At 33.7% G+C, this 15338-nt stretch overlaps 2 protein-coding genes, 1 long non-coding RNA gene and 1 other non-coding gene across 4 annotated transcripts; 3 read left to right on the plus strand and 1 right to left on the minus strand.

Moving 5' to 3' along the window:
- Window positions 1–1703: 1703 nt before the first annotated feature.
- Window positions 1704–2504, minus strand: LOC140961095 (uncharacterized). The gene has a single exon (XM_073419402.1). It carries the CDS (start codon window positions 2502–2504, stop codon window positions 1704–1706), a length of 801 nt encoding a protein of 266 aa, XP_073275503.1.
- Window positions 2505–6602: 4098 nt separating this feature from the next.
- On the plus strand, window positions 6603–10994 carry LOC140961997 (importin subunit alpha-9-like). The gene is made up of 11 exons (XM_073420829.1): window positions 6603–6920; window positions 7339–7561; window positions 7700–7853; window positions 7993–8095; window positions 8515–8699; window positions 8940–9019; window positions 9373–9523; window positions 9874–9955; window positions 10054–10112; window positions 10200–10505; window positions 10678–10994. Exons 1-11 carry the CDS (start codon window positions 6869–6871, stop codon window positions 10840–10842), a joined length of 1560 nt encoding a protein of 519 aa, XP_073276930.1. The 5' UTR covers window positions 6603–6868; the 3' UTR covers window positions 10843–10994.
- Window positions 10995–11636: 642 nt separating this feature from the next.
- Window positions 11637–11739, plus strand: LOC140962208 (U6 spliceosomal RNA). The gene has a single exon (XR_012172488.1). It is a non-coding gene; the product is annotated as a U6 spliceosomal RNA (small nuclear RNA).
- A 482-nt stretch (window positions 11740–12221) lies between these two features.
- On the plus strand, window positions 12222–13031 carry LOC140960891 (uncharacterized). The gene is made up of 2 exons (XR_012172272.1): window positions 12222–12356; window positions 12646–13031. It is a non-coding gene; the product is annotated as an uncharacterized lncRNA (long non-coding RNA).
- The last annotated feature ends 2307 nt before the right edge of the window (window positions 13032–15338 follow it).

Below are 15338 nucleotides of genomic sequence, written 5' to 3' on the forward strand. Positions count from 1 at the left end.
TTAAAATCATACACTGTTCAACCATCTTCAACTTCTGTATGATTTAACAATTTATCGGATTTATTCAAGAAATCGACGAATTTCAAACATCACCAAAACTATAAAATTTATACCTCAAATCGAAGACCTCGTGTCAATGATCCCAAAACTGAAGTCAGTTCGTCGATTGGATAAATCGATAAGTCGCAAGATCGAAAAGAAAATCTAAGAACTCTTTTCTCTCACATCTTCATTTCCTCTCTGTTCATTCTGAGAATGAATGTGCTTAACTTTCAATTTTATCCTTCCTTTTTTTTATATTATATTATATTATATTAAAAAAATAATATAATATAATATAATATATAATATTTAATATTTTAATATCGATATATCTCTTTGAACCAGTCAAACGATCAAATTTGTCAAAACTCAAAACATGAAACTTCTATATCTTTGAGTTTTCTACGTTATATCCAAATCTCAAATCATTTGGACTTCATATGAGCAAGATATGTCACTAATTACCATTTTGTCCTTAAAATTAATTCATTACGAAAATGACATCAAAATAAATTAATATTTTTCAACTTATTTACGAAAATGCCATCAAAATAAATTGAATATTTTTCAACTTATTTACAAAAATGTCATCAATACTATTTTATAGTTGTAATATTTACTTCAGGCATTGCAAAGAGAAAATGATAATATATAATTTTCTTGTGGATAAAAACTCATCTTCTTTGTTCATTCATATATCTTAATATTTTTTATCCGAATTTAATTTGGACAAATGATAAAGCAGGCATACCTAACGTAATATCTAATGCACCTGTGTTGTCCGGCTTTCATAAGAAAACGAATAAATCTGCCCATAGAATCGGACAAGGTACTGGAATCGTGTCATTGTTAAATAATTAAATGGAGGACAAGTAAATTTTGGCTGTAGTTTATTCCATAAAATTGGATTTATATATTTTCATTTTAATTAATTGAGGCGGTTGGATCATTGACAAATTTTTTAAACTTCACATGCTCACGGGTTTTGAAACGTTATTATGTCACACAACACAAGCCACCGTTGCTAGACAGATTACTTATGAATATGTCTATACGTATGTGTATCATTTATGTGAGCATCGTTGAGTTAACAAAAAAATATATAATTTTATCACAATCAATAGGTGAACATCACTTCGATGATAATGTCTGGAAGATCAATTATATATATGCCAAGAAATATAATTCCTAAGTAAAAGTAAGTTTAATATTTAAATATAGTGGTGATGATGAAAGAACTTATATATTCCCAAAGGAACAACAAATTTAATCAAATTGATATTTGGGCTTGGGCCTACAATTTCCAGTCTTGATTTGGGCTTAAATCAGATGGACTTGCTTGAGAAGCAGTATAGCCCACGCAACTCTCCGATTGAGTAACATAGATTACGATTAACGACGCAGACTTTCATGCTCATTTTTTTTAAAAAAAAAAATTTTCTTTTACAAAAAATATAAATTTACAATGTAATAAACGACAGTTTGATGTTGATGATAAAAATATAAATATTTACATTCTCACGCTCAATATATACATCATATAATTAATTACAATAAATAAGTTATTTATCATAAGACTAATTTATTTTTCATCTCTCAAATTACATATCAATTTTTATTTTTTTTAATCATCTCCAAAACAGTATTAATCGGTTCCCGGATCAAGCAGTTCTCGCTGGTCCTGATTTACATCTTGTGAGCAGTGAAGGATGAGCTGTTGCAACTCCAAAAATTCCATTCAAATCTTCAACGACACTTTTTGTATTTCCCAGTTCTTTGCAACTTTCGTGACTAATTTCAGAACTGAAATTTCTAAATATTTCCTGAAAATTTTGTTGAGTTTTCGGCTCATTTTCAGTTTTAAGCACTCCTAGTTCACATGATTCCGATGTAGACTCACAAATTCTACCTCCCAAATATGATGATCTGCGAGGAACAGGCCTACACCTAGTCAATGATAAAGCATTTACAGGCACAATTTCTGCTTCAAATTCCCCATTCTTGTCAGAATTCGGATTCGATTCAACCACCAAAGAATCCTCTCTTGCATCCACTTTCTTGCCGTAACCAGCCCTACTACGGCACAGAACCCATCTGAAAAGGAGCTCGCGAAAGGTCCTATACCTGCGAAATCTGCAAGGGAGTTTGTAACCAAACAAGGGTTTCTTCAACCACAACCAGCAGCGGCGGTTTCCGGTGGTGTGGCGTGGATTTAAGGCTGACTCGGAGGTAGCGCTGCGGGCCCTGACTTGGCCAATGCAAGTAACTTTTGGAGAAGATGGTTCTCGAGTGGTTTCATCAATCAATCCAGCAGCATTCTTCTTGCCGAAAAGTGGGACCGCACGCGACCTGGCTCTGCTTCTGCTCACCACACTACCGGTCAAGAATCTCATCAACGGCTGCGGAGGCGTAAACTTCTCCACCCTGCTTGGACTGGATATTGGCAATGATAAAGCTTTCATCTTTATCATCTGGATCAATACAAGACATGCGATTGTACAGTCTCCAATGCCCAGAATTCGTTCTTGGTTATTTTGCTTACTCTGTCTCTCCAAGATTATATATTGTGATCACTATTCTCTTGGTTCAAGCGCCGACTCAGCTCCAACCTTTGAAAGTTTTAGTCTGTACCCGGTAGTTGAGTTATTACTATTTTAATATAAGGACAACCAAAATGTATTCAAAATGATAAATGTTGTGTCCATGATTAAAAATTTGATTATCTCAATAACATTTTATCTAACAAGTTTGTTATACCCAAATTATCCAATATAATTTATTTGACTAAAGTTGTCTGCAAATCATCGCGTTAGTTCAAGATTTACCTAACATACATAAAAAAAAAATTACAATTTTGAATTCTAATGTCATAAAAAAATAGATATAAAGACCATATTACTATATATATCGAGACATAACCAATGTTACTTAACATACATTGATTCAAGCAATAAAAATTCTAAATCAGTTCGGTTAGTATGAACTATCAAGTAAGTTGTTGAACATATTTTATTTAGTAATTTTGTACTTTGTTTCTTTCAATAAATCAATATTAAATATTAATTTTAAATCATTATATTTATACCCTAAATTTTTCAACCCTATATATATTAATCAAAATTCAAAAGTAACATTTGTTTAAAAAACTAAGTCGAAAACATCACTTAATAAAATACATTTTTATTAATTTTCTCAGGTTAATGCAGCACGGGTACGCTTTATATTACGTGCTACCATGTTTGGTAATTTATTGGGTCGACTTTCTCGTACGTGACCTCATGTTATTCATTTATTTTCCCTTCAGCTTTTTTCCCACACTAATATATTAAATAATTTTTTCGGTATGATGTCATAATCATAACTTAATGTTTTATTTTAAAAAATTAGCTATTAGTATTTACAATTTCTCTTTTACTTGTACCCCGATTTGTTAATTTATATTAATTTGTATATTGTAGTGAAAATTTGGACCTTTAATTAATTAAATTGGTTAATTCATGAAATTATTGGTGATTTAGGAGAGTTAATATCTATACTATATATAAAGACTAGAGTATTTATTGGTCCGAGTTTGTGATATCAATTATTCTTTACTAAAACGTTTTATCCATTTAGATAAGTAATATTTTTAATATAATTTATTCATAACTACGATATCTGATATATTGTAAAAATTCAAAAAATTTATTTATTAATCATCAGCTTAATTGGATGTGATTATTCAAATCGTTTGATTTTAGAAGTTTCAACTTTAGCACTTTTTCTACATTTAATTGGCAAATTTTGTGAAGGGACGCCAAAAGATCTGATTATTTGTTTCATATAATTTTCGATTCATTTTCTTTTTTAAATGCTTTTGACTCTACATATATAACGTTGTAAATGTGATGCGTCTTTATATGTTTATTAAGAGAAAATACAAACGTGACAATATGTTCAGGTTGTGTTTGAATTGAAATATTTGGATTTGATGAAATATTTGAATAGGGAATTTGAAATTATGTTATGATAGATTTGAAATCCATTACAATGACAAAGGATGACAATTTTCAATGTGTTCAAATTCTCAAAGAAAAAACCTGAAACGGAGACAATGATCTTCAATTTTTTCGGGTTCGGGTTCGAGATTTAATAAATCTCTGAAATAGTTCGGGATGGTATGATGATATTATTATCATCCCCGAACCCACCCCGAAATAAAATTAATAATATTATTATTAAATAATTTTGATACAAATAATAATATTGATATTAATATTATCATTAATAATAACAGTATAATACGTGTTTGAGAATTTCACAAATTCGAAAAAGTGGAGATCAGGGCGGCAATGGAATTCGGGGCAAATCCCCTCCAGCCCACCTCGTTGTCAGCCCTAACAATGATGTAAAAAATAATTATTTGTGTAATAGATTTGTTCAAACAAATCAATAGATTTTAAATCCTAGCTTCAAATACATTGGTTCAAATGCAACTTTTAAAAAAGTTATAATCATCATTTATTATATTTGTCGGTAAAATATGCTTTTACGGGACATTGTTTCACCATATGCGCTATAAATTAAATCCAAAGTCATAAATAGTTTGACTTAATCACCTTATGTTTCATAAAATGTAGTGTGGACATAAATTTCTTTAAAACATTGTCAAAAACTTGTGTGAGACGGTATCACGAGTCGTATTTTGTGAGAAGGATCTCTTATTTGGGTCATCAATGAAAAATATTACTTTTTATGCTAAAAATATTACTTTTTATTGTGAATATCGGTAGGATTGACCCGTCTCACAGATAAATATTCGTGAGACCGTCTCACAAGAGACCTACTCTTAAATATTTTAGTGTGGACACAAATTGACTTAATCACTGTTGTGTAGAAGCATATCAATAAATGATTTTTTTATATACAAATTTCCATTTCCTTATTTTCAAAAACATCCACTGTAAAATGTCAAAAACCGAATTAAGTGCCAGCGATCCAATTATTTTATGACCTTGACGAATGTATATAATATTGATCACTATTTATTAAATTCAACAAAACAAAATATACATATGTATCGATTACCAAATATTAAATAGGATGATAGAAAGAGTACATAAAAACTCTTTTGATAAAAAAAATGTATGATACCGAAAATATCCTAAATCCGAGCTTCTACTCAAATGACAAGTATTCAAATAGATACAATGAATATTTACACTTGTTATATTGTGTATATATTGTCGTTTGTCAGTATTTTTCGGTGTTACGATAACATTTTAGTAAAAAGTTATTAAAATTAAAAAAATAAGTTAAAAACTGAAATTGTAAATTAATCGATAAAAAATAAAACAAAAGATAAAAATGTGTAAATTATGGTATTGAAAATGTAATTTTCCATGTAATGAGAAAACTAGATTTTATCGTAATACTCGTTGAAATTTATGTTAGCAAACCAGACAATAATATTTTGGTGGAATTAAATTACCATTTACTGACCCACCCAGATTTAAAATTTAATAATTAACTCTTTCGAATTGTGATGATATACAGCGAGTCACTTCAGGTTGAGGTGTAAAAATTTATAATATTATATTAAATTTTTGTAGGAAAAAAATTGCAAGATTGTCATTTTTGTGAAAATTATAAAGGAAAGAAAAGTTAGGGGATCGATCGAGTAATGTGTTTTTTTTCCTTGGATACAAAGGAATTTGCATTATATATATGTGGGTGCGTATGTGTGCAATTTTCCCAACTTCAAAACTGTAAAGTAAACAAACTAAATAAATCTATATATTTCCATATATGCAATATCATATTAAAATTATTAGCACAAAAATCTACCTTAGATAATTATACATTATTATATATAAAATTTACTCTCATATTTAAATCTCTTAAAAACTCGAAGTAACAAAATTCATAAATATGTCAACTAAATTCTCAAGTGACAAACGTTATATCTATTGAAATGTTGTCTATATTAACAAGTTTTCAAATTTCTTTGATTACACTAAGATTTTATGTGTTATTATCGATTGTTTAATGACTCATATTACAATTAATTTTTAAGTTAAATTTACCAAGTTCATAAATCCATTAATGTTAACAATGTCATTAAGTGTGGCACCCTTACAACCACTACCATGATTTAAATATGGATACTCTATTTTTGCATTTATAATAACCTATTTATGGAGTAGATCCTTGATTAGATTTTAAGATGAACAAATACTTTATGCCCAATTTGAGACATGTTATTAAACTTCTCTCATTTGAACACCAACTCAATCTTTTTCCTAACTTTTTTCATTTTTATAAATCCTTGTTTTTTTATATTTTTATTTTGTTAAGCACAATGCCAACGTGAAATATTAATTATATGACTACGGATATAAAATAAAATAAAATAAAAAATTATTGTATTCATAATACTTATAACTTTTAAAATTAAATTATTTAATAAAACTACACAAATACGAACACTTTAGTATAGAGACAAATATAAATGTTCATATGTTAAATATAAAAAGCCACACATTTTTTCATATCATCTTTATTTAATTTTAATGAAAAAATCGAAAATTACTATCGAGCTCCACCAGCCGCCGTAAACCGGACATGGACAGCAAATTTGTTACTAGTGTGTAGCCTAACAAAGATCGGACATTTCTGTTGTCAAATGAACGCGGGGTCCAACGATTATCCTAATTTTCTGATACAAAAGCATCAAATCAATTGAAGCCTCCGCGAAATTTTTTTCGAGCAACCCTGCGTTCTCGCCTTGGATACGCTGAAAATTTCCAAGTCATAAGCTGATAGCTGTGATTTGTGAATAGCGAAAATGGCAGATGAAGCCTCCACGCCTTATAAAAGGGATCCTATCAAGGCATCAGGTGAACCCTTTCCCTCTTTTCTCTGGCGGCATGTGTGTCCTTTCTGCTAATATGCGAAGTATTTCGGCATTTTATTTTGTTTGGAAGTTGGGCTTTCTTTTGGTGTTGGAGGAATATGGTGCGCAATCCCACGAGAGAATCCAGTTGATGTTTTACTGCTTATGTAGCCACTTCAAAAATATGAGAAACAAGCTGGAAATGCTCTATTTTATATGATATTAAGCTTTGAAGATGTATTGGCTTGTGCTTTTAACCAAATGTAGTGGATTGGAGAGAGTTTTACTGTGTATTCTTTTCCTTGCGTTTTTTATAGCCCAAAGTTCGCAAAATTATGACGCCCTTAGTTTTGTCAAGTTTATTTTTTATATCACGTGTACATTGTTTTGTTATATGTACTTGTATCTGCTGGTTGTTATAGTGGGAAGTGTTGCGGCACAGAAGAGACGGGATCAAGCGATTATGGTGGGAAAGGAGAGAAGAGAAGCATTGATGCGTGCAAAACGTTTATGCAGAATCGGAGTTAGTGATCGCGATAATGATGTTCCTGTTGATGACAACATGATGATGGATGGAGAACAATCACTTCTGGAGGATCAGACTCTAAAAGCGGTAGAAGATTTGAAGCATGCTGTTACGTATCAGTAAGCCTAGTTAAATGTATTCGCCTTTAGAATGCGTCTACATTCTTTCTTGCTCCTCTGGAATAGTCTCAAAAGTGAGACAGAATTGTGTAAAAAAAAAAAAGAATCGTGCTTTACGTAGTGTCGTCTGTCTGTTAGGGGAAAAGGTGCCACACAGAAAAGAGTTAATGCACTTCGTGAGTTGAGACGGTTGTTGTCAAGATCTGAATTTCCTCCGGTTCAAGCTTCTCTTGAAGCTGGAGCTTTGCCTACTCTGGTTCAGTGTCTTTCATTTGGCTCAGCTGATGAACAGGTTCGATGAGTGTATACATATTGGCTTTTTTTTTTTTTTTTGCTGAGAAGGATTCTGCTTGTTTCTTCTTCGTGCCTGATGTTTACTGGAATCCAACTCAATTTCTTTCTTATTTGTGTAATGGACATCAATATCTTAGCTGCTCGAGGCTGCTTGGTGTCTGACAAATATAGCAGCTGGAAAACCAGAAGAAACAAAAGCCCTGTTGCCTGCATTACCATTACTTATTGCCCACTTGGGAGGTTAGTGGTCTTGGATGTTTATATCATTTGTCAGCATATTTTCTTTAAGTTCTTTCTTTGAGCGGTGTATTGTTTAATAGAACTTTACAGGACCACTATTAACAACTTACTGCCTGAAACAGTCTCAGTGTTGGTAAATAGTCATTTTTTCTGGATCATTATGATCCGCGATCTTACTAATCCAAGAAGAGGAGAAAGTGGAAATTGGATTACATTACTTGACCTCATCATCACCATCGCGTATATCTCGTGGTCTGAAATTTTAGAAACATAAAAGTTTCGGCTTAATCAGCCCATAAAAGGAAATTGTGGTATCTGTTATGGTCTCCTTAAACTAATTTTTTTAAAATAACTCGATAACTGTGGGAAATTGTGAGAAGTCACGGAAAACTGAAGTAATTTGAATTTTCATTTCGCAGAAAAGAGTGCACTGGCTGTTGCAGAGCAATGTGCCTGGGCATTGGGAAATGTTGCGGGGGAAGGAGAGGAGCTGAGAAATGTATTGCTTTCACAAGGAGCTTTACCACCTCTTGCAAGAATGATGCTATCAAACAAGGGATCAACTGTGAGAACGGCTGCATGGGCGTTATCTAACTTAATCAAGGTAGTGAATGTGTGCACTGATCAAAGGGGATATTAAAGCATTTGCTTTTTACATTCATGGGTTGTTGTCATTCAACTGATTCCTTTTTCCAAGAGTTTGTGCTGCATAATTTCTCACGGAATGCACTGATTTGTTTGAGCATCTTATGGACCTCTAATAATTCTGGAATCATATAATCACACAATAGTAAATTTTTTTCAATCAAATATTCTTTTTGGGATGTGGTATTTATGGATGCAGGGACCTGATTCTAAAGCTGCCACGGAGACGATAAGAATTGATGGGGTACTTGGCTCAATTCTTCGGCACTTGAAGAAAGCGTAAGTAATTTCTCACTATTCAAAGTACTCTTAATCGATGCACAGAGCTATATATGAAAATGTCCCGGTGCCTTAATTCGAGTACTGGGACGTGGGTTTGTAAAATTGATGTTGGATAATTTCTGAGTAGTTTACTTTGAGCAGAAAGGTAAATTATTAAAAATGTTGGATGAGAATTATAGTTGATACTTTAATGCTTTATGGAGAAGCAAATATCATACACATTTCTGATTATATAATTTTATAAATCTCACAATCTTCTGCTTGTTAAATCTTTATTTGTGGTCGAGACTTAAACAACACAATCACATAATTGTCTCAATTTTGTGTATCCAACTTGATTTTTTTATTAGGGACGAAGAACTGGCGACTGAAGTGGCATGGGTTGTCGTGTATCTCACTGCCCTCTCTAATGTTGCGACCAATATTTTAACAAAGAGCGATCTGCTACAAATTCTTGTGGATAGACTGGCGTCGTCAAATAGTTTGCAACTTCTTATCCCGGTAACAAGCATTATAAATCGATGATTATAGTTTTATAAGACTTGATAAATAATATCCTTGATAACTAAGTCCAATAAGCTTTTATCTGCTAAATATTGCACGATTGGTGGTAAATCAACTCCTATTAGTCGTTTGGGTTTATTTCTCGGGAGTTTATTAGCGGATATTAGAGTCGAACGTACGTAGTATAACTTTTCTGCGTTAGCTGAATGCATTAATATTTAATTTTCCACCATTTATTATTATTATCCTAAAAAGTGGTAGTATGATGTAGATTAAGGCTTGTCTAATGCAGTGAAAATTGTATTGTTTTTGTCACCATCATCTTGTCATGACTTCTGTCTGTGTAGGTTCTGCGGAGTTTTGGAAATCTAGTGGCTGCTGATTCGTGTTTAACCAATAATGTCATTTTTGCTAACCATGAGACCACAGGTTAAAATTACATGTATTTTTTCAATGCTATTTGTTGTGATCCATATGGCCTAGCGCCATTTGACACAAGTTTGTCAATATTTTTCAATGTTTTGCAGTAAATGCAATTCAAGCACTGGTCAAATGTTTGAGAAGCGAACACAGAGTCCTGAAAAAGGCATGATATTTGATGTCTTTTACTTGTTATATTCTTTTATATCGTTGTATTGTTCTACCATTTTGTTTCATACTCCATAATATGTAGGAATCTTCTTGGGCACTTTCTAATATAGCTGCTGGCTCTGTCGAGCATAAGAAATTAATACATTCAAGTGAAGCCGTTCCTTTATTGATTCATCTTCTGTCAACTGCGCCATTTGACATAAGAAAGGAAGCGGCATATGTTCTAGGCAACCTCTGTGTTGCCCCTGCAGAAGGATCAGCAAGGCCTTCACTGATTCTTGATCATTTAGTTTCTCTTGTCAGACGAGGAATACTCCCTGGTTTCGTGGACTTGGTAAGATCTGCAGATATCGAAGCTGCAAGAGTCGGCCTTCAGTTCATGGAACTGGTAAGCAAATCTTTCAAATAAGAAGAATGATATCGTTGCACAGAATTACCATACTAAATTTTATTCCATCAAACAAGAAAAAAGGTCTGCTAGTAACTGGCGAGCAGGGAACATTACGTCCCAAAACAAAATGGACTCTTCATTAATCATTTTAGTGGCTTCATTCCCACAGGTGCTAAGAGGAATGCCGAATGGCGAAGGTCCGAAACTTGTTGAAGCAGAAGATGGTATTGATGCCATGGAGAGATACCAGTTTCACGAGAACGAAGATATAAGAAACATGGCCAACGAGCTAGTTGATAAGTACTTCGGCGAGGACTACGGGCTCGATGATTAATAAACGGTTTTTCCAGAACAAATCGATAGCATTTTGCTCTAATTTTTTTTATCCCCCGTCTTTTATATTGTTGTGATTGTAATGTTAGATACGTGAGTTGGATTTGTTGATCTACCTTATTTGTTTGTAATGTTTTAATTTAGAGTTTGTTTTGTTGGAGAAGTCAACAACAAAAAAACAATTATTATTTTTTTTAAAAAAATATTGTTTGGTTTAAAAACTGTTTTAAAAAGAATTTTGTTTAAAAATTAGAATTTCTCGTTTTTTAGTTTTATTTTTGTTTCTATTTAAAAAAAATATTTTTTTTAACCTTTATCCAAAATGTGAAAACTCCTTCTGAAATTCACCCTTAAAATCTTAAATGTTTAAGATTTTAAATTTTAAATTATCATTATTTACAACTTAGAAAATTGCTCGTACTTGTATATTCGTGTATCTTCAATACTTTTACTGTTAAAGGTAAACATAAAAACAATAATATATTTAATCAAAGGTTCTACTTAAAAACCCAAAAAAAAAATTTGTCAAAAAAGGAAATCTGTGTTATCGAGAGAGCCAAAGAATTTTGAAAAAAGAAATTAAATTAATGTACAGGGTGAAAAATTAAAAATTTATGGAGTTTTTGCTACAAATTAATACACCGTTGGACTGGAGTAATGGATTCAAGTTGCTGGGCTACAAACGTGGGCCGGATTCCGTGATCCGAAATAAACTTATCGCTCACCCGATTCCCACATTTTAAAAACAATAAGATTGTAATGTCTTTATATACGGTTTGGTAGAAGCTGTGGTTTGTCCCTTCGGGGACATCCGATAAAATTGGAACGATACAGAGAAGATTAGCATGGCCCCTGCGCAAGAATGACACGCATAAATCGAGAAATGGTCCAAATTTTTTTTTTCCCAATTTTCCTGAAGAAATTAGCCCTAATTCCTTATGTTGCTGTCTCTTTCCTCAGCTGCGGTGTTAATATCTATCCCTGTTGTCTGCGAACTTTAAAATTTTCTCTGCTGTTCAAAATCCTGAGGCGAAGAGATTTATTTGATTATATTACCATTGAATGATTATAGCATTTTTAAAATCTTATTGCCATTTGTGGACATGGTTGTTGCTTGGTTATGTGCTGTTGATTATCTCGTTTGTTCAATGTGCTTGTCAGATCCACGAAATCTTTAGCACTTACGCGTTTCCTGAAAATTAATACACTCCATGAACTATGCGATACGAGTTATCTACTTTTTTTCAGTCAAGTCTGTTACTTTGTAATATCAGAGATACTCTGACAAACTATTTTACTATCGAGAAGATGGATAAAGAAGTTTGATAAATGATTCTTCTTGGGACTCTTAATAGATAATATTATAAAAACATCGATTCCCTTTAATAATTTGATGGTCGTAGGTGGTGTGAGAATGATCGGAAGATCGGATATGGGAGAGAGTCGTACCGATCACCGAATGAATTGAATTCAATAACATAATTGAGCTTCTAATCAGTAGTTCAGAGAATGAAGGTATGCTATGTCCTAAAGTTTGTTTATATATGTTTAGTGGTTCTATGGTCAGGTTCTTTTTGTTAGCATATATATTTTTATAATGCTATTTTTGAACTTGTTATCTAGCCTAATTTACTGATGTTGAAGTAAAAGAGACAATGTACTTGAAGCTTTCCTTTTAAGTTCATGAAAAGTAAATTCGAACTTATGTTGAGGTCCCTCTTCAATGTTATCAATCTGTATGATTTTTTTGAGTCTTGGACTCTGTTTGTTGAACATGAATTCAATAATCCATGTTATTTCTCAGTTTGCTTGACGATGCTGGTATTTGATGGAATACTCACCGGAGATGCAGCTTAAGAACACTTGCAGAGATCCCAAAACAATTATGTCCATGAAAGTTGAGTACGCATTCGTGTTCTGGCCCCAGAGCACAGTTTGAAGTGCTAAGAGGGACATATGCCATTGAAGCAACATGAGAGAGGCATATTCGTTTGATTTTGAATGGAAGAGTTTCATTAGTGAGTAGGATTGGCCCTTTATGATTTCTTCTTTCTGATAATTATATTCCCCTCTATTCTTGCTTGTGTTTCTCTCTACACTTGAGGTGCAGGGTTTTAAATTTATGTTGTGGAAAGTCGTATTTCTTTTCCATAGGAGCTGTGTAATATCTGTATCTTCATAGTTGGCATAGCTAAGAAGACTTGTTTTGGTATGCAAGTTGATCCAACTATTGCAGTTACGGTTCTCGATCATCTACTACTGCAGCGTTCTTATTTGAAAGAGTTTTATTTGCATCTTATTCCCATGGAACAACAATGCAACAAAACATGGAGGTCAGTTTAAGCAGAAGCATATCTGGCCTACCTGGAGAACTTAATCGGGTGCTTTATTCTGTTCTATCTTTTGTCTAACTAGTGATGAGCCTCACAATGACATGCACACAATCTTGTTGAAAATTTCCTGCCGGATAAGTAAGGACTAAGAGTTAAAGTAACTTCTGAAGCCCAAGAAACAAATTAATATAGCCCATTGTTTAAGCCCATAGGATTTATAGAAAGCCCATTTGTTAAGATTAATCTAGATGATTTTTCGGTTACAGAGACTTGTATATATCTGATCTATTGTAAATGCAAACAATCAGAGAAATGAAATACACGTTGCGCATCTCTTTCTTCCTTCTTCTGTTTTTCTAATTTGGTATCAGAGCCATATCCATGACTGACTCCATCTCCGGCAGTGGAGTTACAACACACACCTCTGTCAATCCATCAGCCAATACAAGCTTCTTACTCGTAAACCCAGCTAACCAGATTAATTCGGTTAAGCTTAATGACGAGAATTTTCTTTTGTGGAATCTCCAAGTTATTGCTGGAATTCGTGGATTGGGGTTAGAAAATTTCATAGTCGAGCACCCTCATGTTCCCCCTAAAGTGGTTCATGGTGAAGACACTGCCGACGACATCAACCCCCAGTTCATTACCTGGAGTACGTAGACAGGATCAACTTCTATTTTCCTTTCTATTGTCTTCCATGTCTGAATCTGTCCAAAGCCAAATGATCGGGTGTGATACGTCCTCCCAACTCTGGCTTCGGGTGTCAACATTCTATGCCTCAAGATCAAAAGCCAAGGTGATGCAATATAAGCTACAACTGCAAACTATGAAGAAAGGAAATCAAAGTATGAAAGATTATCTAAGCAAAATGAAAAACATCATGGATACTTTAGCTGCTTGTGGTCACTCAATCAGTGAGGATGATCAAATCCTATATGTTCTCGGTGGCATTGGATTGGAATACGACTCTGTTGTCGTTCACATTACTTCAAGAATTGATACTCTAGCATTATCAGAGGTGAATGCTCTTCTGTTAGCTCATGAAGGACGCCTGGAATCTCATAACATTAGCAATGAAACGTTGCCTCACTCAGTTAATGCAGCTACTTTTGCTTCTACAAAGAGGGCTGATGATTCTGTTTCATCACGAAACTCTTTTCCTGATTCTGTTTCACCACGAAGCTCCTTTCCTCGAGGCCGTGGTCGTGGCAGGAATACTCGGGGAGGCAAGCGCTTTTGGAACAACAACAATGGCAGACCTGTTTGTCAAATTTGTGGAGTGACAGGTCATGTGGCTGGAATATGCTATTACAGATTTGATGCTGAGTATACTGCCAAACCTCCAAGTTCTGTTCGATACCCTTCATCGGGTCCTTTTCGAACACCACAACAAGGTCAATATCGATCTCCACAGCCTCCCTATCCATCAGCAGCTATTGCAACTACCACCTCTGAATTTGCAGGAGATGAGTGGTGGTTTCCAGATTCTGGAGCTTCTCACCATGTTACAAATGACCTTGGCAATCTCACACTTGGTTCCGAGTACACTGGAGGTGGTAAGGTTCATATGGGCAACGGTGCAGGTCTATCTATCTCACATATTGGTGAATCTACATTTGGTTCATCTTCTTTTTCTCGACCTTTTCGTTTGAAAAACCTACTTCATGTTCCTCAAATAACAAAAAATCTTTTAAGCGTTCACCAATTTACCCGTGATAATAATGTCATGTTTGAGTTTTATCCTTCTTATTGTCTTGTGAAGGATCTAGCCACGCGAGTTGTTCTTCTCCGAGGAACTTTACATGAAGGCCTATACAAGTTCAACCTTGGACCACCTCATTCTACTGCTGCATCTCAACCTACATGTCTTCACTCTACACTTTCTGGCGAATGCTCCAGTCCTCATTCGTCACTTCAGCATTCAATTAAGGCCTCTCCAAGTGTTCTAGATCAGTGGCACTCTAGATTAGGCCATCCCCCTCTTTCTACTATGAAGCAAATTCTATCAAATTGTAATTTTCGTTTTCGAAGAAATGAAAGTATGCATTTATGCGAAGCTTGTGAACTTAGCAAAAATCATAAACTTCCGTTTCCATCTTCGCAAACTCAATTCTCCGAACCACTTGAACTCATTTTTGCAGACGTTTGGGGTCCTGCCCACACC

Source organism: Primulina huaijiensis, chromosome 16, assembly GCF_012295235.1.
Source record: "Primulina huaijiensis isolate GDHJ02 chromosome 16, ASM1229523v2, whole genome shotgun sequence".
In the NCBI taxonomy this organism is placed as follows: domain Eukaryota; kingdom Viridiplantae; phylum Streptophyta; class Magnoliopsida; order Lamiales; family Gesneriaceae; genus Primulina; species Primulina huaijiensis.

Coding starts and splice junctions, on each gene's coding strand:
- LOC140961095 (XM_073419402.1), bottom strand. CDS start 2,504: ATGAAAGCTTTATCATTGCCAATATCCAGTCCAAGCAGGGTGGAGAAG.
- LOC140961997 (XM_073420829.1), top strand. CDS start 6,869: ATGGCAGATGAAGCCTCCACGCCTTATAAAAGGGATCCTATCAAGGCA. Junction 8,700..8,939: donor CGTTATCTAACTTAATCAAG/GTAGTGAATGTG, acceptor TTATGGATGCAG/GGACCTGATTCTAAAGCTGC. Junction 10,506..10,677: donor GCCTTCAGTTCATGGAACTG/GTAAGCAAATCT, acceptor TCATTCCCACAG/GTGCTAAGAGGAATGCCGAA.